Source organism: Sminthopsis crassicaudata, chromosome 4, assembly GCF_048593235.1.
Source record: "Sminthopsis crassicaudata isolate SCR6 chromosome 4, ASM4859323v1, whole genome shotgun sequence".
Taxonomy (NCBI): domain Eukaryota; kingdom Metazoa; phylum Chordata; class Mammalia; order Dasyuromorphia; family Dasyuridae; genus Sminthopsis; species Sminthopsis crassicaudata.
In genome coordinates, this window is record NC_133620.1 from 464,332,746 (window position 1) to 464,355,791 (window position 23,046).

The following is a 23,046-nucleotide window of genomic DNA, read 5'->3' on the forward strand; positions in this document are numbered from 1 at the left end:
TTTTAATTCTATCTTTTAAAAAATTCCATCTTAGCCATTTTGTTCTTTCCCCTTTAAAAAATATATTTTTTTTTGGTGGAGAAAATAAAATTGATTTCTTGTATCTTTTCCCACCATCTATTGCTAGCTTTCCAGGCTTACTGTCACTTCCCTTTCTTCCCACTTTAGCCGCACATAAGAATGTGCAACCCCACCTCGCACCATCATCATTCTAAAGTTTACAACCCAGAACCTTTAAATTCTTCTTTCTGACCATAACCTCCAGTCTTCCCATCTCTCATCTGGTCTTATTTCTTTTGTGTGTATGTGACTTAATAGTACCTTATTTTTCTAATATGTAAAGATAGTTTTTAGCATTCATTTTAAAAATATATTTATTTATTCTTGTTGGGGCAATTAGGGTTAAGTGACTTGCCCAGGGTCACACAGCCAGGAAGTGTTAGGTGTCTAAGACTAGATTTGAACTTAGGTCCTCCTGACTTCAGGGCTGGTGCTCTATCCACTGTGCCACCTAGCTGTCCCCAATATTCATTTTTATAAGATTTTGTGTTAAAATTTTTCTCCCTCCTTCCCCTACCTTCCCTCTCTCTAAGACAGCAAGCAATCTGATAAAGGTTAAATATATGCGATCATTTAAATCTATTTCCATATTTGTCATGCTTCGATGCACATTCAGTCTTCATAGATTTCTCTCTGGATGCGATTGGCATTTCCCTAAGTCTAAAGGAATTGCCTTGAATCACCACATTGTTGAGAAGAGCCACGTCCATCCCAGTTGATCATCACAATAATCTTATTGTTGCCATGTGCAACACGGTTCTGCTCACTTCGCTCAGCATCAGTTCCTGTAAGTCTCTCCAAGCTTTTCTAAAATGAGTTTGCTCATTGTTTCTTACAGAACAACAATATATCATTACTTTCCTGTTCCATAACTTAACCAGCCATCCCCCAGCTGATGGGCATCCACTTAATTTTTTATTTCCTTCTGCCCTCATTTCTAATTTTTTTTTTCTTTTTAAATGTTGTGTGGATACTCCTTTCTGTTTCTATATCACTGTCATTCTCCAATGAGTATCCCATTACCAATAAAACTCTCCCTTTTAATGAAGCAGTACAAATTTTTTAAAATGAGTGCATTGGTCACGTCTAAAAAAGCACGTCCCATGATGCATTGATACACTGTCATCCCTCTATTGAGAGTCATCCCTAGTCTTCTGAGGTCATGATTGGGGCACTGCTTTGATCAGAATTCTCAATTTTTTTTGAAGTATATAAAACCATAGGTCTAGAGCCAAAAGGGCCCCCAGATTCCATCTTGTCCAATCTTATTTTATAGGTGAGGAAACCGTAGCCCATGTAGGTAGTACTTGCTTAGAGTCCCACAGGTGGTAAACATCAGAGGCAGAATTTGAACTCAGGACCAGAGTCAATGCTCTTTCTATTGTACTACATTATCTTCCAAACCCTATTCTTCATCGGAACCACAAGTCTCTCCTTCCCTGCTCTCTCAGTCCATCATCCCTGTTCTAACCCGGAAGAAACTGGTTCCTGTCCATACCAGGAGATTTCCTGTCCCCCTTCTCCTTCTGTTATTGGCATTCTGCTAAAACCCAATTCTGGGTGAGCTCCACCCTCCCCTTCCCTCACGGCTGTTCACATGCTGCTAGACACCATGAGAGAATCTTCGATAACTCCATTTTCGGGCTTCATCACCAATTTCTGTTCTATAATCTCAGCTGGGTTGGAGGAATGCAGCCAAATGGGAAATGAAATAGAGGTTCTGGGAGGAAACATCCAATAGGAGGCGGGGGGACAAGGGAAGGGTCTTTGTGAGGGGAGGTTTCCAGAGCTGAAATGATGAAGAAGCCGTTGGGGAAGGATGGAGAAATCTGAAAGAGGAGGGAGAGATGACAAAATGGCAGCCCTGTGCCATTCAAAGTGGGAATGGCCCAGGGGCGGCTGCTGTACTTCCAGTCTGGGCAAGATAGAAAGACCCAGTCTTTAGGGGGGGAAAAACACCACCCAGGGCCAAGATTTAGCTCCAGATCTTCAGTGTTCTTTCTATCACACTCTGGTCTGGCAGATGCCGCTGCTGAGTTTTTGACCTGATGACTTCCACCTTTGGAATGGAAGCTCCTTGAGGGCAGGGACTGTATTTATATTTTCAATGTTTAGCACAGTATCTAACCCAGAGGAAATGCTTAATAAGTGCTTTCTCTCTCTCTTTATTCTCTCTTCCTCTCTTCTTCCTCTTCCACTTTTTTCTTTCTCCCTCTTTGCTTCCCTCTCTCCCTTCTTTGAAGTAGCTGGGACTCATGGCTGATGAAATGTTGGCTGGTCTTATTACCCTGCTGATTTGTTTTCTCTGTCTTTTAAAATCTTATTTGCAAAAAAAAAAAAAAAAATAGCTTGTTGGAAAGAGGTGGGGGTAGGGCTTGATTGAGAAATAAAGGTTTCATGACCCTAGAAGGTATCAACAAAAATGCAATAAAGCAGAAAAGGAGGAAAGGAGAGGAAAAAAGGTAAAAATTGGGGCAAGGTTGGCTTGCTAGACTGAGATAAACCAATTTGCCCCGTTGAGGCTGAAGTTCCTGGACTCTTATGAAGGGAATGCTGGGAGCATCTCACAGATCCCTCTTGTGAAGATCTCAGACACTGTGGTGCCATTGATTCTGCTGATAGACTGCCAAAGGTACAAGGGGAGGGCTAAGATGCTCCTTTGACTTGAGGGAAGGACGTCACCGTGGTCAGGAGTGTGTTCTTGCCATCTGGCGCCCAACTTCACCCCTAAACTCAGAGACTGAAATTCTAATGACACAGACAGAAATGGTTCCTTTGAAGAAAAGGGGATTTATCTAAAGAGACTGATGTGGAGACATCAGGAACTTATTAATTAATTCCGATTTAAAACATACACACAGAGGCTCATAGATTGATTGCTAGACCTTACGGAACATTGAACCCAACCCTTAATTTTTTAAAAATTCCGATTAATAAATTCCATAGAGGGAAAATGACTTCCCACTGATGTGGAATGTCTCCAAGGCCAGTTCTGTTTACTACTCCACATTTTCTCATCCAGAAAGCAGTCACTAGGGCCAAGAAGAATAAGAAGGCATACAAAAAAATGGTGTGATCCTTACTGTCAGGATCCAGTTGGAGCATCAAAGTCCAGAATGAGCTGAGGCTAGTGATGAATGATAAAGACAAGAAGACTTTTTCTAGCTGTATCGTGGGCAGGGTGAAGCTTAGAAGGACAGCACTGGAATTTTAGTTAGATGGGACAAAAATAATGGAGGAAGAGAAGTTACCTTGCGAGTGGAAGGAGATGTGTATTTTTTAATATGGCCAATGGTTGGATTTTTTTCCTGATTGTACATAGGGATTTTTTTTTTCTGTTTTTAATTTGGAGGTGGGTATGGGGCAAGACAGAAGGAAATAATGATAATGGATGACCTCACTCCCTCCCAAAAAAAATAAAGAAGAAAAAAAGAGGAGGGTCATTGAAATACTTTTTTTAAGTGCATAAAACCGAGAAGGAAGCACAGACAATCAGGACAGTTTTGAAAATAATCCACTGAGAAATGAACAGAACCAGAAGATCGCTGTACACTTCAATGCTGTATGAGGATGTATTCTGATGGAAGTGGAAATCTTCAACATAAAGAAGATCCAACTCACTTCTAGTTGATCAATGATGGACAGAAACAACTACACCCAGAGAAGGAACACTGGGAAGTGAATGTAAATTGTTAGCACTACTGTCTATCTACCCAGGTTACTTATACCTTCGGAATCTAATACTTAATGTGCAACAAGAAAATGGGATTTACACACATATATTGTATCTGGGTTATATTGTAACATATGTAAAATGTATGGGGTTGCCTGTCATTGGGGGGAGTGTGTGGAGGGAGGGGGGATAATTTGGAAAAATGAATACAAGGGATAATATTATTTTAAAAAATTACTCATGCATATATACTGTGGAAAAAAATTCTAAATAAAAGAAAAGAAAATAATGCACTGAATTTGTTGTTTGTTTTCAGAAAAAGAAGCAGTATAGAATACAGTTTTGGAGTTTCATGTACTATCCTACTTTTGTGCCTTACTTTGTAAACAGAGATACTTAGGTTGTTTTTTGTTTGGTTTGTTTTTTTAGGTGTTAAGTTGAGAACAAAAGGAGGGCTGAGAAAAAGACTGAACTACTCGATGCTTCCTTGCCTTTTATTTTTTCCTCTTCCAAAGAGAAGGACCTTGGTGTTGGGAAGGATGGAATACAAATGATAACTGGTGAGTTAAAAACCCAAGATGCCCAAGACATAGGGAGTAAGAGAGCCCCTCATCATTGCCACTAGCTTCGGATGACCAAGTTCAGATAGACCAAGCCTTAGGGTAATAACTATGGGATTGCTGATCTGTTATTGGTGATGTATGAAAAATCATGGAGAGACTCTGAGGCCTGAATACAGTCAAATGTCCCAATTTTCCAAAGATAAAGGAGAGAAAGGATAGATTTTATAAACTCTAAACCCAGCAAGACTGGCTTTGATTTCTGGCAAAAATGATCACATGTTGTGAGCATTTATAAAGGAAGAACCAGCATGAACTTCATCAAGAAAAGGTCATAACACATCAGTCTTGACAGGGATACCAGACTAGGAGGGAGAGAAATGCCACAGGCAAAGCAAATCTTTATCTAGATTTAGAAGTAATACATACACAGGTCAACATAGAAGTACTTGATAACAACCCCCCCCCCAAAAAAAAAAAAAAAAAAACCTATTTGTGTAGAAAAGATTGAACAAGGTTCATCTGGAAAAAGAAAAAAATGCCAGGAATCTCAAGGGAAATAATGAAAAAGATGGAGGATACGGGCCTCGAAGTACCAGACCAGATCTCAAGCTATCCAACAGAGCAGTAATCATCAAAACAATTTGCTACTGGTTGAGAAATACATAGGGTATTTAAGTGGTGCAGTGGATGGAGTTCCAGTCTCATCTCAGATAGTTACTAGCTGTGTGACCCTGGGCAAGTCACTTCACCCTGTTTGCTGCCTCAGTTTCCTCATCTGTAGAATGAGCTGGAGAAGGAAATGACAAAACACTCTTAACCAAGAAATTTCAAATGGGGTCACAAAGAGCTGGACACTACTGAAATGACCAAATAACAAAAGAAATGCAAAGGTCAGATAGTCGAACATGTTAGGCACACAGAAGTGAACTCAGTAACCTCAATGTTTAAGAATAAGAGCAATACCTACTCTATGGCTACTCTTTGACCGTACTAGAACTCTACCTCAAAGTAAAGAGGAAAAGTGCCCACATAAATAAAAATATTTATAGCAGCTTTTTTGGTAGTAGTCAAAAAAAAAAAAAAAAAAAAGAAAAAAGAAAAAAGAAAAAAAAGAAGAGATAGTACTAATAAATGCTAAAAAGTAGCAAAAAGTAAGGAGGTTTCCATCAATGGGGGAATGACTAAACAAATCATGGCAGATTAATGTATTACAATATTACAAATAGCAAAAGGGATGTTTTCAGAGAAACATGGGAAGACATTTATGAACTCATGCAGAGTGAAGTGAGCAGAACCAGGAGGCTCATTTACAATGCTGAGATAACTAATTTGATTTGGACTGCCCTGAAGGGCACATCACACAGTGCAGTTCCCCTGTGTCTTCTGCCCTGGTCAGGTCAATGAGTCCAGCTCTGGGTACCATATTTAGGAAGGACAAGACAAAATATTTCTAGAGAAGGGTATCCAGGAGAATGAAGACTTGGCCACTGAAGAGACTGTGAATGCTTCGTCAAGAGTGAAGAATTAGGAGAAGATGGTATATCAGTCTCTACTTGAAGACTTATTTTGCTTGGGAGTAGAAAGAACAAGAAGCAAAAAGTAGAAATTTCAGAGACATATTTAGGTTGGATGTAAAGACAAACTTCCCAGTAATTAGAGTTGTTCAAAAATGAAATATTGTGCGGCAGCTAGGTGGGGCAGTGGATAGAGCACCAGCCCTGAAGTCAAGAGGACCTGAGTTCAAATATGACCTCAGACACTTAACACTTCCTAGCTGTGTGACCCTGGTCGAGTCACTTAATCCCAATTGCCTCAAAAAAAGAAAATAAAAAGTTTTAATAATAAAAAAAAGAGGACAGTAAAAAAAATGAAATATTGTGCCTTGGGAGGCAATGGACTATTTCTTATTTGGGCCTCTAAAGTGGAAGTTTGGTGACAATTTGTGGATGATATTATAAGGGTGAACACCAGATTAGACATCCTTTAAAGATTACTAGCCCCAAAATTCTGTAACTAATAGAATTAGTCAGTGAACCTCAGAGAAATAGAATCCAAGGGATTCACTTTATATGAAATACATGCCCCTTTAAAAGTTTTTCTTCAGATGTTAAAAAATGTGAAGTAATATTCAGAAGAAATCAAAGTCTCAATAGTCATATGGAAAAAAATATTCTGTCTCTAGTAATTAGAGAAATGCCCATTAAAACAACTTTGAAGTTCTATCTCATGCTTATCAGATTGGCTAACATGACAGAAAAAGAAAATGACAGATGTTGGAAGGGATATCGAAAAGCAGGGACACCATTAATGCCGTGTTAGTGGAGCTGGGAATGGGTCTGACCTTTCTGAAGAACGTTTTGGAACTATACTCAATATACCTTCTGCCATTTCTAGGTGTATGCTAAAGAAGTCTAAGAAAAAGGGAAAGGACCCATATGTACAAAAATATTTATAGCAGCTCTTTTTTGTAGTGGTAAAGAAAAGGAAACTGAGGGGATGCCCAGAAATTGGGGAATGGCTGAACAAGTTGTGGTATATGATTTTGATGGAATATTATTGTATTATAAGAAATGACAAGCGGGATAATTTCAGAGAAACCTAGGAAGACTTATATGAATTGAGGGAAAGTGAAATCGGCAGAACTAGAACACTGTATACAGTAATAACATTATAGGAATAATGATTGCCTGTGAAAAACTCTGTTCCTCTGATCACTAGAAATTCCAAAGGACTCATGATGAAAAATGCTAACCACCTCTAAAGAGAGAATTGATGAACTTGAATGCAGATTGAAGCATGTTTTTTCATTTTATCTTTCTTAATTTTTTTGATTCAATCTGGCAAATGTGAAATATTTTTGTATGATTTCAAATGCATAATCGATAGCATGTTTCTTTACTTATCAAAAGGTGAGATAGCAGCTAGAGGGAGAAAGACAACTTGAAACTCAAAAGTTTTTTGAAAGCTAAAAAAGGTAAGTTTTTTTTTTTTGTTTGTTTGTTTTGTTTTGTTTTGTTCGTTCGTTTGTTTGTTTTTTGTCAAGGCTATGAACTGGACCCGTTATTTCACAGATATAGGGAATTCCCAGATAAGGAAACTATTTCCATCAGTGCAGGTAAGCAACTTCTCTGTAATTTTTATACTCTTAGGAGAATTGCCCAGTGTATTGAGACATTAATTGACTTCCCCAGGTTGAAGCATGTTTTTTCACTTTATCTTTCTTATTTTTTTTTTAATGAAATCTGGCAAATATGGAAATATTTTTGTATAATTCCAAATGCATAATCGATATCATCTTTCTTTACTTTTCAGTGGGTGGGATAGTAGCTAGAGGGAGAAAGAGAACTTGAAACTTGAAAAAAAATTTGAAAACTAAAAAATGTTATTTTTTTTTTTGGTCAAGGACAAGAACGGGACTGTTTATTTCACTGCATGGGGAATTCCCAGATGAGGAAACTCCTTCCATCAATGCAAGTTAGCAACTTCTCTGTAATTTTTATACTCTTAGGAGAGTTGCCTAGTGTACTGAGACATTAAGTGACTTTCTCAGGTCCACTTGGCCTGTGTGGATCAATGTAGAGAACTCCTAGGAAGCTAGAAACTTCTGTACCCTGCTCCCCTCCTCCTAAGATTAATCGAGAGTGCATTTAAGCTTGAAATCATGGGAAAACATAAGGTCCTGGCCCAATTACTGGGGCATGGTGAACTTTACATAAGATTGAGTCCCTAGGAACTAACAACATACTTCAGAGAGTTAGATCATAGAAAACAGAAACCAGGGCTAGTCACAGAACAATGCCTTTCATAATAACATATGGTTTTAAGCTATAGAAGCAGAATGATTTCTCTTAATAAATCGCTCTGATGAATTATCAGCAACCCCGACTCCTTATTTTTAACCACCACTAGCCCATCTGTGTTGTGCAGGTCACGACAGGTCAAGAGATAGGACTTGAGCCTAGTTCCTTCTGGCTATTGTTGTGATCTGTCCCTTATTCTTGAATAGGAGCGGGATATCAGGGAGCTGAGGCCATGACACGAAGTAAATTGGATTTAAGTGTGTGAAGTCACCAGCCTTACTTTCTCTTCCAGAGTCACCTGGGTCTAGTTCCCTACCCACAACTCTGCACTCTCTGTAAAATCTTGTCAAATAAAATCGGATTTTAACTATAAGGGAGGGACTTCCACATCCTCACCTCAATTAATCAGTATAAGAGTATTTTGGAGTTTTAAATGTGTAAACAAGATGGTTTATACCCCGTTATTTCTTTATGAGGTGTGAACCTCTTTAATTGGGTCAAGAAAGGAATAGTTAATTGGCTAACCAAACAAACTAACCATGCCTTTGGGGGTTTTAAAAAGTTAGAAGAATTTCAGTACTAGTTCAGTGGTAGAGGATTCAGTTTGGAGGCTTGAAGTCTGAGTCCATGAGAATCTGTCTCTCTCTCTGTCTCTCACTCTCTCTCTCTCTCTCTCTCTCTCTCTCTCTCTCTCTCTCTCTCTGTCTCTGTCTCTGTCTATCTCTCTGCCTGTCTCTGTCTTTCTCTCTGTCTCTGTCTCTCTGTCTCTCTGTCTCTCTGTCTCTCTGTCTCTCTGTCTCTCTCTCTTTCTCTCTCTCTCTCTCTCTCTCTGTCTCTGTCTCTCTGTCTCTCTCTGTCTCTCTCTCTCTCTCTCTCTCTCTCTCTCTCTCTGTCTCTCTGCCTGTCTCTGTCTTTCTCTCTGTCTCTGTCTCTCTCTGTCTCCAATTGATCATGTCAAATGAGAGACTGAACTAGCAGCAGACCATTTATGTCTGGGAAGAATAGGAGACGACTAAAACAAAGTGATACACTGAGGAAAACACTGGAAAGAAAATCACCCATAGAGAGAAGTAACTTCAAGGAAAATGACCTCTTACAATAGAGAGGACTCAGGAAAGAAGCTGTGAGTTGCTCCTTTGTCACATGTGTATCTTACATCCGTGACTCACTATCTTTCTACTCTACATATGAATCCGTTCTTCCCGGGGATCTGTATATATATATTTGTGGTACAGTACGACTTGGGCTTTTAAGAGGGAATTCATTATTATATACCAACTATTCTTACTAGACAATCTTAGTAAATGCTCCTACTAAAAACTAAGTCTACTGGCAGTTTGTTAAGGGGAAACACACCAGTGGGGGCTCATAAGCAAGAATGCTAAAAGTTCAGCCCTTCAGGGGATCTGTCTGGTGTAGAGTGGCCACAAAAGAGGAAATCCAGAACAAAGGAAACTTATAACATTGTGGAAAGTTCTTTGTAAAGTGAGTTGTATGTTGATAATTTATCTTCTATATAAATAAGGATCTTCACATGTGAAGCTTGATTAAATCTGTAAAATATTCCTTTCATAATTTTATATTCTAATTTTTAAAATATGCTGGAGATTCGGGGGAACATCTTGTCCAATTTTCTCTTTAGAAATGAGAAAACCAAGGCCTAGAAAGGGGAAAGAACTTGCTGAAAGTGAAGTGACAGGTAGAAACTGTTCTAGGATTTTCGGGTCTCCATTTTAAATTTTTATTCCATTTTCATTAGAATCTGGTTTTTGGGAGAGAAGGACAGCATGAGAACACATATTTTGATTGGATAAAAGCAGATTGTAAGGCTATTGTTGCATTTCTTCCTTACAAAAATTAGCTCTCAGGCTCTAATAAGAGAAACCTTGAATACAGGTTGGATTTTCATCAGTGGAGAGGGACAGTAGGTAAGACTCTTTCCTCATATGATTAATGGCCTTGAAAAAAACTAGCTTTGGGATTAGAGTGAGGGGGTCGTCTGTGGCAATGTCATTAGGCTCCATGTGCCCACTAGGGTCAGAGGCCAGGCTGAGGTGGAGGGCAAGTTGTGATCAAGGTTATGGGTCTGTCTGTAGCCCAGATAGGAGATGAGCCCTTTCCTGAGAGGATCCCTGGGTGGATGGTCTGGATTAGCACTCAGAGCTTCTTGGATCAGGGTCAATTTGCCCTCTGACAAATGGGCTCCATTCTCTGGGAGGTGAGTTGATTGGCATGGAGATCAAACCCTGATAACCTTGGAGAGAGGGTTAATCACCTGTGACTACTGGCAGAACTAGCCAAAAACCAGCGTGTGGGAGGGAAGACTTGTCCTTTCTCAGCTCTTGAGAGGAGAGAGGAGAGGCAGTGAGGGAAGGGTTCAAGGTCCTAGAGCTGGAAAGGGCCCAGGGGTCCCAACCCTCCTTCTACAAAAGAGGAGCCAGGCCCAGAGTGGATGGGAGGAGGAGTTTGCCCTGGGCCTCATAGGTAGTGAGTGATGGATGGCATGGGGACATAGGCCCTTTGGTGGGAATCTGGTGGCAGGAAATTTCTTTTCAAATAGTGGTTCAGAGTGAGGGAATGAATGAATCAGAAAGGACCTGTTAACTGCTTATTATGTTGCAAGTACTAAGCCCTGGGGTTATAATGGTATTATATGTATTATATCAGCATATTATATTGTTATATTATTAGTAGTATATTATTATTATATTATATGTAGTATTATATATATATGATATGGTAATAAATGGGGTTATAAATTAAATTTAAAAGGAGGTTACACTCTAACAGGTGACAGGGGGTTTTGGCCTTTTGGTGTGTCATGGTCTGGTGCAGCCTATGAACCCTTCCAAGAGTAAGGTGGTTTTGTTTATTTTGTTTTGTTTGTTTTTTGAGGCAATTGGAATTAAGTGACTTGCTTAGGGTAACATAAGTTAGTTAAGTACCTGAGGCTGGATTTGAATTCAGATCCTTCTGACGCCAGAGCCAGTGCTGTATCCCAGTGTACCACCTAACAGGACCAGGAGAAGGCTTTTTAAATGCATAAAATAAAATATTTAAGATGAAAAAGAAAGGTAATTCTATTGAAATACAGTTTATATATATATATATATATATATAAAACCAAGCTCGAGTAATTATGTTGAATTAGTTATCAGAGACAAGAGAGCACTTAAGGTTACCTAGTCCATGTGAGACAATGGCTCTATTAACATGTACTTGGATGATGGCTCTCCTTCCATTGGTGCTTCCTGAATGTTTGGTAGTAAGATAATCATAGGCAAGGATTGGAGGGCGGGGGAGGGAAATCAGAGTCACGTGGTGGCAGGACAAGGAGGAGAGAGGCTGGAGACTCCAGATTCAAGAATCCAGGCTTCGTCTTTGGCAAGTCCCGTGGCAGCTTTCCTGCCTCCTTCACTTCTCCCCCTAAAGACCAAGGACTTTGATTTATCCTGACTCTGGCTGACCCTGAGGCCCTCCAGGGAGCTGGCCCATATTTTACAAAAAAAAAAAATATATATATATATAAAAATAAGTTCAGGTAATTATATTGAATTATAGTTATCAGAATATATATTTAAAAAACAAGTTCAAATAATTTCATTGAAATACAGTTATCAGAATATATGTGTGTATATATATATATATATATATATATATAGTTTAAATTCAAATTCAGGTAATTATATTGAATTGTTATCAGAATATATATATGTATATATTTAAATAAATTCAGGTAATTATACTGAAATACAGTTATTAGAATATATATGCATATATATGTATATACATATTTTAAAATCAAATTCAAGTAATTATACTGAAATACAGTTATCAGAATATATATATATATGTACATATATATATATATATATTTTTTTTTTTTCTTAAAGAACCAAATTTGGCTAATTATATCTCTCTGATTTGGGTACTTATCAGAAAAATATATATATATATATACTATTTTTTGCTTTTTTTTATTGAGGCAATTGGGATGAAGTGACTTGAAGTGACTTAAAGGACTTGCACATGGACCTGTAATGTATCTGAGACCAGACTGGAGCTCAGGGCCTCCTGACTTAGGGCTGCTGCTCCAGAGTATGTATATATACAAGTCCAGGTGAGCGCTCCGGCGCGGGAGGAGCCATCCGAACTGGGGTGTTGGGCTTTGGAGAGTGAAGAGGACTCCCCCCCCAACACACACTTAAGGCAGCGCGGCTCTGTCCTAGCCTGGAATCACAAGGCCCGGAATCACGGTCCCGAGGGCCGTGGGAGAATGGCAGCTGGTCCCTCCGCTGGTGGGGGCCTGGCCCTTGATGGGGGGCTGAAGCCCAGAGAGAGACCGGCTGGGGAGGGGCCACAAGAGGGAGGGAGCAGGCCGGGATGTGGCCCTGCGCGCTCAGAGCTCCTCCCCAGCGGACTCTCCCTGGCCTGGATGCCCGGCTCCTCCGCGGCTCCTACCCTGGGCTGGGGGAGGGGGCTGCAGGGATGCTGGAACCCCGGGCCGGGCCCCTCGCCCGGACAGACAGAGGGCCTTTCATGGCTTCCCTCCGCACAGCCTCCTCTGCCAGGCTGGCTCCGCTCACTGGCAGCCCCTCGTCCCGGCCCCTCCCCGCGCCCCCCCGGCCCGGCCCTCTCTCCCCCGCAGGATCCCCCCGCACCGATCCCCCTCGGTGGGGCTCCCGCAGGCAGGCCCAGGGTGGAGGGAGGGCCGGGCCGGGCCGTACAATGCGGCTCCTTGTTCCCGGCCGCGACCAGCAGCCTCATGGAATCAGCCCCATTTCCTGCCCGGGCTCGGGGCCTTTTCCAAAGTAAATAAACAAATACAGTCAGGTTGGGGCCCGGGGCGGGAGCGCGGCTGTGGGGAGAGTGTTAGGGGGCTCTCCTCGGGCCTCCTGGAGGGGCGGGGAGGGGGGGGCGCCCTTCTCCCTGCGCTCCTGCCCCGTCCCGTGCCCATCCCTAGCCCACGGCCTGACTAAGAGCCCCCTGGGGGTGAATCATGCCCAAGGCTCGGGGCCCGGCCTCCTGGCCGGTCCTCGCCTGGCAGGGCTCCCCTCCAAGGGGACTCTCCCGGTGGGTGACGCCCTGTACTGGGCAGGGGAGGAGGGGAGGGCGAGGAAAGCTGTTTCTCCTCTGCCCGCGGTCTGCCAACGGGACCCTTCCCCAGCCTCTAGGGCAAGGCCCGCTGATGTCAGCTTTGTCCCGGACCTGTCCGGCCCGCACCAGGGCCCTGCCCTCAGAGCGCTGCCCTCCCAGACGCCCTCTCGGCCTAGAGCCCGGCAGCTCCCGGGGTCACGGCCCCCCTCCCCCCGGGGCCCAGGTAGGTCCCGCTGCCCAGCCCAGTGCCCATTGTGCCCACTGCCCAGCGGGCCCGGGGAGCTTGGACACCTGGGCGGGGCCACGTGTCTTTTAAAGTAGGACTTAAATGTCATGACTCGGGGACATTTTGCTAAGGCGGTAGCCACTGCCCCCAGCCCAAGGCAGAGTCAGACTCTTGGCCGCCGTTGCACCAAGCCTGGGCAAAAACAGATTAAATTCTAGCTACCAAAATGAAGGAAAATATCAGCGATAAGGCGGTTTTCTAAGTCAAGAATCCTTATGTGTGGTCCAAGGGACAGGGACCCCGCCTGACTTGGTCTTGGCCTGATTTGGTCTTGTCGGGTTTTTTCTTCGAGGCAGTTGGGGTTAAGTGACATGCCCAGAGTCACACAGCCAGGAAGTGTCTGAGTCTGGATTTGAATTCAGGTCCTTCTGACTCCAAAGTTAGTGCCCTGACCACTGGGCCACCGAGCTGGCCCAGGGCCTATGATGCCATTGACATGGGGAACTCCCACAAGAGGGAAGTCCCTCCTTCTCTTCTGAAATTCTGAGTTTTAGAAAGTCCTGGAGTACACACACACACACACACACACACACACACACACACACGCACATAAATATATATATATATATATGTTACAGAATGTACCAGACATTGTCTTAGAGCTGGGTAGGAAACACCTTGTGCCAGGGGCCAGAGTGGCCCGTGAGGGGGCTTCCCTTTGGCTCAGAGACATCTACTTAATGGGGTGTGAAATCCCCTTGCCTGGGCCAGCCCTCAGCCGGGCGGTGAGCTCACTTTGTCCTGGACACAACTGGATCAGTCCCACCTTCATGAAGAAGTTCAAGGTCTCTCACTGCTCAGTTGTCGCCTCGCTGCCAATGAAGTTAACACCTGAGCTACATATTCCCTCAGACTTGGTCTTTTAAGGGAGGCGTGGAGGCTTATGAAACATATTTTCCTTCTTTCATGGCAAAGAGGTTATGGATTATATGGATATGGGAAGTGACCTATAGTGAAGTGCACACTGATTTTGCCCAATTATTCTCTGTGTATATATAACATATATGTGATGTGTATTTGCATATATATATATACATATACATATATGGAAAGAGACAGAGAAAGAGAGAATGAGAGAGAGAAGAAGAAGAAAGAGAAGGAGGAGGAGGGAGGAGTGGGAGGTAGGGAGAGAGACAGAGAAGGAAAGAGAGAGACAGAGAGAGGAGAGACAGACAGAGACAGAGAGACAGGAAACAGAGAGAGAGAGAGGGAGGGAGAGAACAGAGAGATACAAAGAGAAAGAGACAGAGAGAGACAGAAAGAAACAGATTGATAGAGAGACAGAGAGACAGAGAGGGAAAGAGAAAGAGAGAGAGAGACAAAGAAAGAGAGAGACAAAGAGAGGAGAGAAAGAGAGACAGAGACAGAGAGACAGGGAACAGAGAGAGACACAGAGAGAGAGAACAGAGACAGAGAGAGAGAGAACAGAGAGATACAGAGAGAGAGAGAACAGAGAGATACAGAGAGAGAGAGAACAGAGAGAACAGAGAGACAGAGACAGAAAGAGAGAGAGAGAGAAATAAAACATGAATTATTAAGTGGGAGAATTGTTACAAGGAAATGAATGAAGTGTAAAAAAAAAAAAATAGAGAGAAAGAAAGTAAGAGCTGGAAGCAAGGAAAGGCTAGTTGCTGGAGAGAAGCGCAGGAGCTAATTCTGGAGAGTGGATGGGGATTGTCAGTGATAGCCGCCCTCCCTTGCCCTCATTCCCGCAAAGCTCATGGCCATAATAAATAGCAACAGTCAGCTCCGGAGCCAAAAAGGCCAAGGAGATCTCAAAGGGGCCGGGAGTGCGCAAGAGTCAAATCCGAGCTTGTGGCGGATGGACGCTGTGAGTTGTGTGCTCTGTGAAGGGCTGGGTTGGAGGAGGGGGAAGGGATCAATTCTTTGTGGATCCTGAGTTATTTTGCCTTCCAGGGCTAATACATGGCTGAGGGATGCACCTGGGAAGGCAGCAGAGTGATCACTGTCCCATCTGCTTATGGGCTCCTGTGTGTGTCCCCTGGATTTTGTTTGGGGGGAGGAAAGCCCACCCGTGTTTTCCAAGGATTCTTAACTTGGGGTTGGAGAATTTTTTTTATTAATATTTTGATGACTGCATTTCAATAAAATTGGTCTCCTTAGTAACTCTGCATTCTATCTTATGCATTAATTCTCAAGAACGAGCCCCGTGTACTTCCCCAGACTTGCCAACAAGGGTTGTGAATTTTACTGCTCACTAGCCTGAGTTTTCAAGGGACCTTTCACTTTTTTTGAGTGGGGGGAGAGAGACTTAGACAGGAGCAAATTCTGTTTTTCCCAGGAGAAACCAGGCGGGGTCAAATGCCAAAGATATTATTGAGAGATATCCCAAGCTCAAACCCCCTCTGATAAAGCCTTGGGGTAGTGGAGGGGCTGGGGCGGGGATCTGTGCTCCAGAGCTGGGGGGGTCTCTCTCCCTCTCTCCCTGCAGCCCATCACGCCTTCTCCACCTGTGAGATTCTCGTCCATCTCCTCCCATCAATCCTTGCAGAGCATGCTGGTGCTCCATGGGCTTGTGAGCCCCCCGTTCTTAATCCCAAACCTCCTTCCTTCCCAGTCATTCCCCTACGCTGCCTCTTGCCTGTGGGTCATTGGTGGTCTCGTGCCCAGGTACAGCTGAGCCAAGGCAGGATGACATGGGAGGGAGCTCCAGGCCCTCCATTGCTGGTTGTGATGCTTTTTGAACCTCAGTTTTCTCACTTTCAAACAGTTGTTCTGAATGGCTGCTGAGGTCCTTCTAGCCTCGTGGAGGACGGAGGGTTATGTGAGACCCTCCATCCTCCACGAGGCTAGAAGTTCCTTTTCTTCCTTTGCCACTTCTCTGTTCCAGGGTTGGTGATGGAGGGGGTGGAAGGTGGAATGGGACTTTATGGATTCAGCTGAATTCAGCCAGCCTCCCCTCACTGAGCAGGCCCATGGGAAGCCAAGAGAAGCCTTGAGCCCCCATCCCCACCCCCAGAGAGAGGAGGGAGCCCCACACTGATCTGGGATAATGGGAAGCACTAGAGGCCTTGTTATTCAGGAAGAGGACCGGCTCAAAGGAGGGATCCTTTTTCAACCAAAGCCCTGGGGACCCTGGTGTAGGAAGGAGCATCAGGGCTGAGATGGCATTTCCCACGATCCAGAGAATAACACCTTGTACCGGATTCTGGGAACCTGCCCAGAGTGAGGGCAGTGGAAGGACCTGGGACAGGCCCTCCATAGAGCTTTCCATTCTTAGAGCTCCTCTTCCCCCATGGAGCCCCCATGGCCCCATCACTGAGCTCTGATCTCTGTGCTGAGCTCCCATGTCTCCCCTGAGGTCTTCTTCCTGGCGCTGGGCCCTTCTCAGCCACACGAGCTCCCCCTCTCTCCACCACCCACTGGCGTTGGGCTTCCAAATCCACCCCTGAGCCTTGCCACGGCCCCACACTAACTTCCTCTCCCTTTCTCATACCAGCCATGAACCCCCTGTCTCTGGGACTAAGCCCTGGGACTGAGTCTCAGGCTCTAACATCAAGCCTCTGTCCCCTGGTAAGCCCCTACTCCAGCCCTGGGCCCCCATTTTAGCTGCTTTCCAGTGAAGCTTGGAAAGTTCTCAGCCTCAGAGCTCCCCCCACCCCACAACCCCCTTCCTACTGATTGTAGTCTCCTCGAATTCCAGGAGCACAGTCAGGGTGGAGACTGAGGAAGCCCCTCCTCCCAGGCCCCCCATAGCCCTACACTAGCTTCTAGAGCCTCAGAGAGCAAACACAGCAAGGAGAGAATGAGCAATGATTAAGCAACTACTGTATGCCAAACTCTGCTAAATACAAATATTACCTCCCAGGGCTGTGATAAGAATCAAGTGATATAATATAGTCACATTTTTTCTTTCTAAACCTAAATACGCAATTTGTGAACTCAATATTTTTGGCACAGTTTTTATTATATATATTTTTAATTTTTTAAATTGTTTACAAAACATGCATGGGTAATTTTCCAACTTTTCTCCCCCCCCCCAGATGACAGGTATTCCAATACATGTTAAAATACATGTTAAATTCAAGATATGTATACATGTCCATACAGTTATCTTGCTGCACAAGAAAAATTCGATCGAAAAAGAAAAAACAACAAACAACCTGAGAAGGAAAACAAAAATGCAAACAAACAACAGCAAAAAGAGTGAGAATGCCATGTTATGGTCCACACTCAGTTTCCACTCCCTGGGTGTAGATGGCTTTCTTCATTACTGAACAATTGGAGCTGGTCTGAATCAATTCACTATTGAAGAGAGCCATGTATGAACTCAATATTAAGTGGGTTATCAACAATTAATGTTAAAGCCCCGGACAGCCACCTCGGATAACCTAGGAAAGTATTTTTTTAATATGATTTTTTATTTACCAGATATATGCATGGGTAATATTTCAGCACTGACAATTGCAAAACCTTTTGTTCCAACTTTTCCCCTCCTTTCCCCCACCCATTCCCCAGATGGCAGGTTGATCAATACATGTTATATATGTTAAAATATATTTTAAATATAATATATGTATAAAAAGAATTGGACTTTGAAATAGTGTACCATTTGCCTGTGAAGAAAATAAAAAATGTAGGCGGATAAAAACAGAGGGATTGGGAAGTCTATGTTCATAGTCATCTCCCAGAGTTCTTTCGCTGGGTGGAGCTGGTTCAGTTCATCACTGCTCTTTTGGAGCTGATTTGGTTCATCTCATTGTTGAAGGGGGCCACGTCCATCAGAATTGAGCATCATGTAGTATTGTTTTTGAAGTATACAATGATCTCCTGGTTCTGCTCATTTCACTCAGCATCAGTTCATGTAAGTCTCTCCAGACCTCTCTGAAATCATCCTGCTGGTCGTTTCTTCCAGAACAGTAATATCCCATAACATTCACAAAGCATAATTTACCCAACCATTCTCCAATGGATGGGCATCCACTCAGTCTCCAGTTTCTGGCCACTACAAAGAGGGCTACCACAAATATTCTTTCACATACAGGTCCCTTTCCCTTCTTTAAGTTCTCTTTGGGATATAAGTCCAGTAGTAACTCTGCTGGGTCAAAGGGTATGCACGGTTTGTAACTTTTTGAGCATAATTCCAAATTGCTCTCCAGAACGGCTGAATGTATTCACAATTCCACCAACAATGTATCAGTGTCCTAGGGAAGTATTTCTTAACCTGGGTCCACAGAACTCCTCTCCCAGGGAGAAAAAAAAATTGAAACACAAAATCTTTTTTTTTTTTTTTCATATTTCAACCCTTGAGGTTTATTCAATACGATTTTATTCCATTCTACACAACAAAAGTACAAACACATTATCTAAAATACTACAAAGATACAAAACTCAACAGAAATTTTCTAGTATCAACTGTACAATAAAAGCCAAGAATGCAATTTACATTTGCAAAATTAACCTGTTAGTTTTTCAAGAGGCCACAGCCTCAAAGGGCTGGCTCCTTGATGAGGCAGCACCAGTGGGTTGGCCTATAATCTGTTTACTAATTTTTGAGAGAGGTGGTCACTGGTGTGTGTAAAGAACCACTTACAGCAATGAGTAAGGAGTGAAATGAAAAAAATCCATACTTCCCAGGGTCTTCTGGACCTCAAAATCAGGAGAAAAAAAATTTCAAAGCAGCAGACTGATTGTTGGCCTCGCTTTAGCAGGAGATAAAGTGGACATCAGCCTGGCCAAAAAGCAAGCATCAAGTCTTCATATTTGTCAAAAATTTACTTAGGGAGAAGGGGGGGGAAACACACACACACACACAAAACACTGCCTCTTTGGGGTGGACAGGGCTTCAGCATCTTGATCTTTTCTTTGCTTGATCTGGCTCTGCTATTTTCCTGATTTTCTCAGAAGTTAACAGCTGAGCGTTCTGTTTGGGCCAGAAAAAAAGTATTTAGATTGCAATTCCGAACCTTCAATATTCCTGTGAGCCAAAATCAGCCCCAAGAAATCAATTAAATTTGTTGTCTAGAAGCTTTCAAGGACAGGGAGACATCCAATGCATTAAACCTTTGCTAGTCAGTGCTTGGTTCCCATTTTTTCTCTCCCCTACCCTCAGTACAAATGTTCCAATATTGTTTGTATTGAATCAAATTTAAGTTACAAAGTGAGCGCTGCCCTGCTTTATCGGGAAGAATTGGAGCTAGAGCGGCTGCGGTGGCGCCGACGGCCTGGGGAGCGTGATCGTTGGCGGACAGGAGATCTGCGCCTAGGAGATCGGGACCTTCTCCTCATTCGTGGCGGTGATCTACGCCACATTGGGGGTGGTGGCAACATCCTTCTGGGTGGGCTAAATCGTCTGGGTGGGGGCCTGGGCCAGGGGGCCAGCACTGCAGTGGCTGTTACCTCCTGACCATCAATCTGTCCTCCATCCATGTGCTTCAATGCCTTCTCAGCCTCATCTGGGTTTTCAAACTCCACATATGCATAGCCTTTAGATAAATGAGGATGCATCCTTTCTACAGGCATATCAATCATTTTAATTTTCCCATAAGTGGAAAATATTTCCATGATGTGATCCTTTGTCACATTTCTAGTAAGCCTTCCAATATGTACTTTGGTGGGTTTGGGTGAAGGACTTCGCCTCTTCCGTTCTTTTTCATCCCTTTTAGGTGGTTTTGATTTGGAACGGGACTGCCTCCTATTGTCATGCCTTCTTCTAGAGGGACTTGGAGATCCAGAGGAACTGCTGGAACTGGAACTTCGGGAGGTGCTAGAGCTTCCAGACCGGCTAGATGCAGAAGAAGAGCTGGAACCCCTACTAGAGCCAGTGCTAGTACTAGAGCCAGAGCTGGAAGTGGAACAGGATCGAGACCTGGAGGTGCTGCTACCACTGGAGGCACTGCGCCTCTTACGAGCTTTGTCTCTTCCACGATCCTTTTCACTTGATTCTTTAGTGGCCCCTTTATCTTCAGACCGATCCTTTGACTTGTCATCTGTTCTATCTTTACGTTTGGTGGGAGAGGGAGCCATCTTCTCAAGTCCAGCGCCTCTGCTGCCCGTTCCTCCCGAAACACAAAATCTTACCAAAATGAATGTTGAAAATTATTTTTTCATGTATTTGGAAAAATAAAATACTATTGAAAAAAAAACCCTCCCCCAGAGACCCATTTATATTTTTCAATGGGGATATGAACTTGGATGAGTTAAAAATGATTTTTTAAAAATTTTTCACAGGGGCAGCTAGGGGGCACAGTGGAGAGAGCGCCAGTCCTGAATTCAGGAGGACCCGAGTTCAAATCTGGTCTCAGACACTTAACACTTCCTGGTGTGTGACCCTGGGCAAGTCACTTAACCCCAGCCTGGGGGGGGGGATCAGGAGACTGCTTGCTGGGGGACTGAATATCCTTAAGGAGAGCTAGTAACTAGTCAGATAGTAATAATAGTAATAATAATAATAATAAAATACTTGGCTTATAGCAATAGAAATTTTTCAAAATGCTTTAGAAATAAACAAATTAATTATCCCCAATTTACAGATAAGAAAACTAAACTAACAACCCTAAAAGATAGATATTATTATTGTTATCCTTAATTTACAGATAAGGAAACTAAAGCAGAAAGAAGCTAAGTGACTAACAACCCTAGAGATAGGTACTACATTTATCCTTATTTTATAGATGGAGAAATTAAGGTAGAAAGAGATCAAATGATTAACAATCCAAGGAAGTATGTATTATGATCTTCTTTATAAATGAGGAAACTGAAGCAAACAAAGGTTGGGACTTGACCGGGTTCCCATGGCTAGTAAGTGTCTGAGGCGACATTCGATCTATCAACTAGATCCCCTGGGTGCCAGCTAGTTCCCAGTGGCATGAACCAAAGAACATGAACTTTGAGAAGGCTTCAAGATGGAACCTGGTTCCAATGAGTTCAGAGCATCAGTAATAAGCCATGGGTTAGAGCCATTGGTGAGTCATCTCCCACCTAGAACATGGGCTCTAGGAGCGAAGGGACTGCCTCTTATCTAAACTCTGTGTATCTCCCAGGACGTGGAGGAGTGTACACAGTAGGTGCTTAATAAATATTTTTCCAAAAATGAAATGGATTTTAATAAAGGACCATTTACGATTGGCATAGTGGTGGAGAGCCCACTAGAGTTAGAGTCCAAAGGGCCTAGATTTACTGCTTCATGAACTTGAGTTCCTCACCTTCCCCTCTCTGGGTCTCAGTTTCTTCATCTGTCAAAGGATGAAAGAGTTGGATCAGGACGTCCCTCAGGGCTTGTGACCTTGTGATCTGCTGGTGTAAAGAGGGCCGGCAATGGAGGTATATTAATTATGTCATATCATGTTATTTGATATTAAAGTGTTAAAGGTTTCCTGGAGAAGACGGAATGTGAGTGAAAGACAGTGAAGGGAAAGGGCAGAAGAATGAAGTCCAGCGTGCTGTGGCGAGCTTTCAGGTGACGGAGCCTTTCTGGAGAAGGGCATTGTCCACACGAGGGGCAGTCCTTGTGGGTCCCACGGTGGCGGCACCTCTGCAGGAGCTCCCTACACCCGCTGGCCTGCTGTGCTCAGAGCACGGGTGTCAGAGACTGGGCAGGGTTGGACTGCGAGCCATTTCCTACCTGTGTGACCCCGAGCCAGTCCATTTCCCTTCTCCGGGCCTCGGTTTCTCCATGGGTTAGAGTGGGGGTGACGGTGGACAAGAGGACCCCGTATGTCCCTTTGGCTCTGAATCTGGGGTTCTGTGCTTGTTACGGTCGGGACGATGACCCTGTTTAGCAAGTGGAGATTTCTCCTGACGCCTCCTTATCTCAACTCCTGCTCATTTAACTATTTCCCGAATGTCTCCTCCTGCCCCGGGCTGATACCCCAGGAAATCTCAGCGGCGTAAGCGCCAGGCTCGCCCTCCACAGTGGACAGTCCAGAGAGGGTGGGGTGCAGAAGGGAGGGCAAACAGAGCTCCAATTCAGCACATTTTCCGGATGCCCCCAGCCAGGTTAGGGGCCCAGCAGCGAGGGCTGGGAATCCTGGGGATTCCACGTTTCCGAACGAAGCCCTGGCCGGGATCAAGAACCCTTGCCCCTTGGCCGGCAGCAGCTGCCGCTTTCATCTCCTGCCGCCGGCTCACATTCCTCATCCCCACCCTGCCTGTTTTTCCTGATGGCTTCTCTTCCTGGGCAGCCCCCCTCTCTCCTGCACACACTCACACACGGCCCTCGGACCCTCTACTTCAGGGAAACCCCCACAATTCCTTGTTTCCTGGCTCGTCCTTGCTCCTGTTCTAGCCCTGCCTCCCAGCCCCGAGGAGTGACAGGGCAGAACGAGGGAGGGCACTGGGAAATGCTCACAGAGATAAGGGAGCCTTCCAAAGCCCCGGCTCAGCCAGGGTGGGTATTTCTATCCGGGCCGGGGCACTGGGTATATTTATAACGCAGCCTTGGGGGGGCTGGGGAGGTGGCGGGGAGCAGATAGGGCCTCACATAAATCACATTATTTCCTTGGCAGGGGTAAAAATAGCCTCATGGCATCCTGCACCCGCTCATGTGTGGAACAGCTTGACCTCATGCTTCCCCCGGCCTCCCAATCCAGCATGGCCCCTGCTCGC

The 23,046-nt window shown here is 44.0% G+C and overlaps 1 protein-coding gene across 1 annotated transcript; it reads right to left on the minus strand.

Annotated features, from left to right (window-relative positions):
* Positions 1-18,723: 18,723 nt before the first annotated feature.
* LOC141540278 (RNA-binding protein with serine-rich domain 1-like) lies at positions 18,724-20,496 on the minus strand. Its single transcript, XM_074264094.1, has one exon. It carries the CDS (start codon positions 20,464-20,466, stop codon positions 19,618-19,620), a length of 849 nt encoding a protein of 282 aa, XP_074120195.1. The 5' UTR covers positions 20,467-20,496; the 3' UTR covers positions 18,724-19,617.
* Positions 20,497-23,046: the final 2,550 nt, after the last annotated feature.

Coding starts and splice junctions, on each gene's coding strand:
- LOC141540278 (XM_074264094.1), bottom strand. CDS start 20,466: ATGGCTCCCTCTCCCACCAAACGTAAAGATAGAACAGATGACAAGTCA.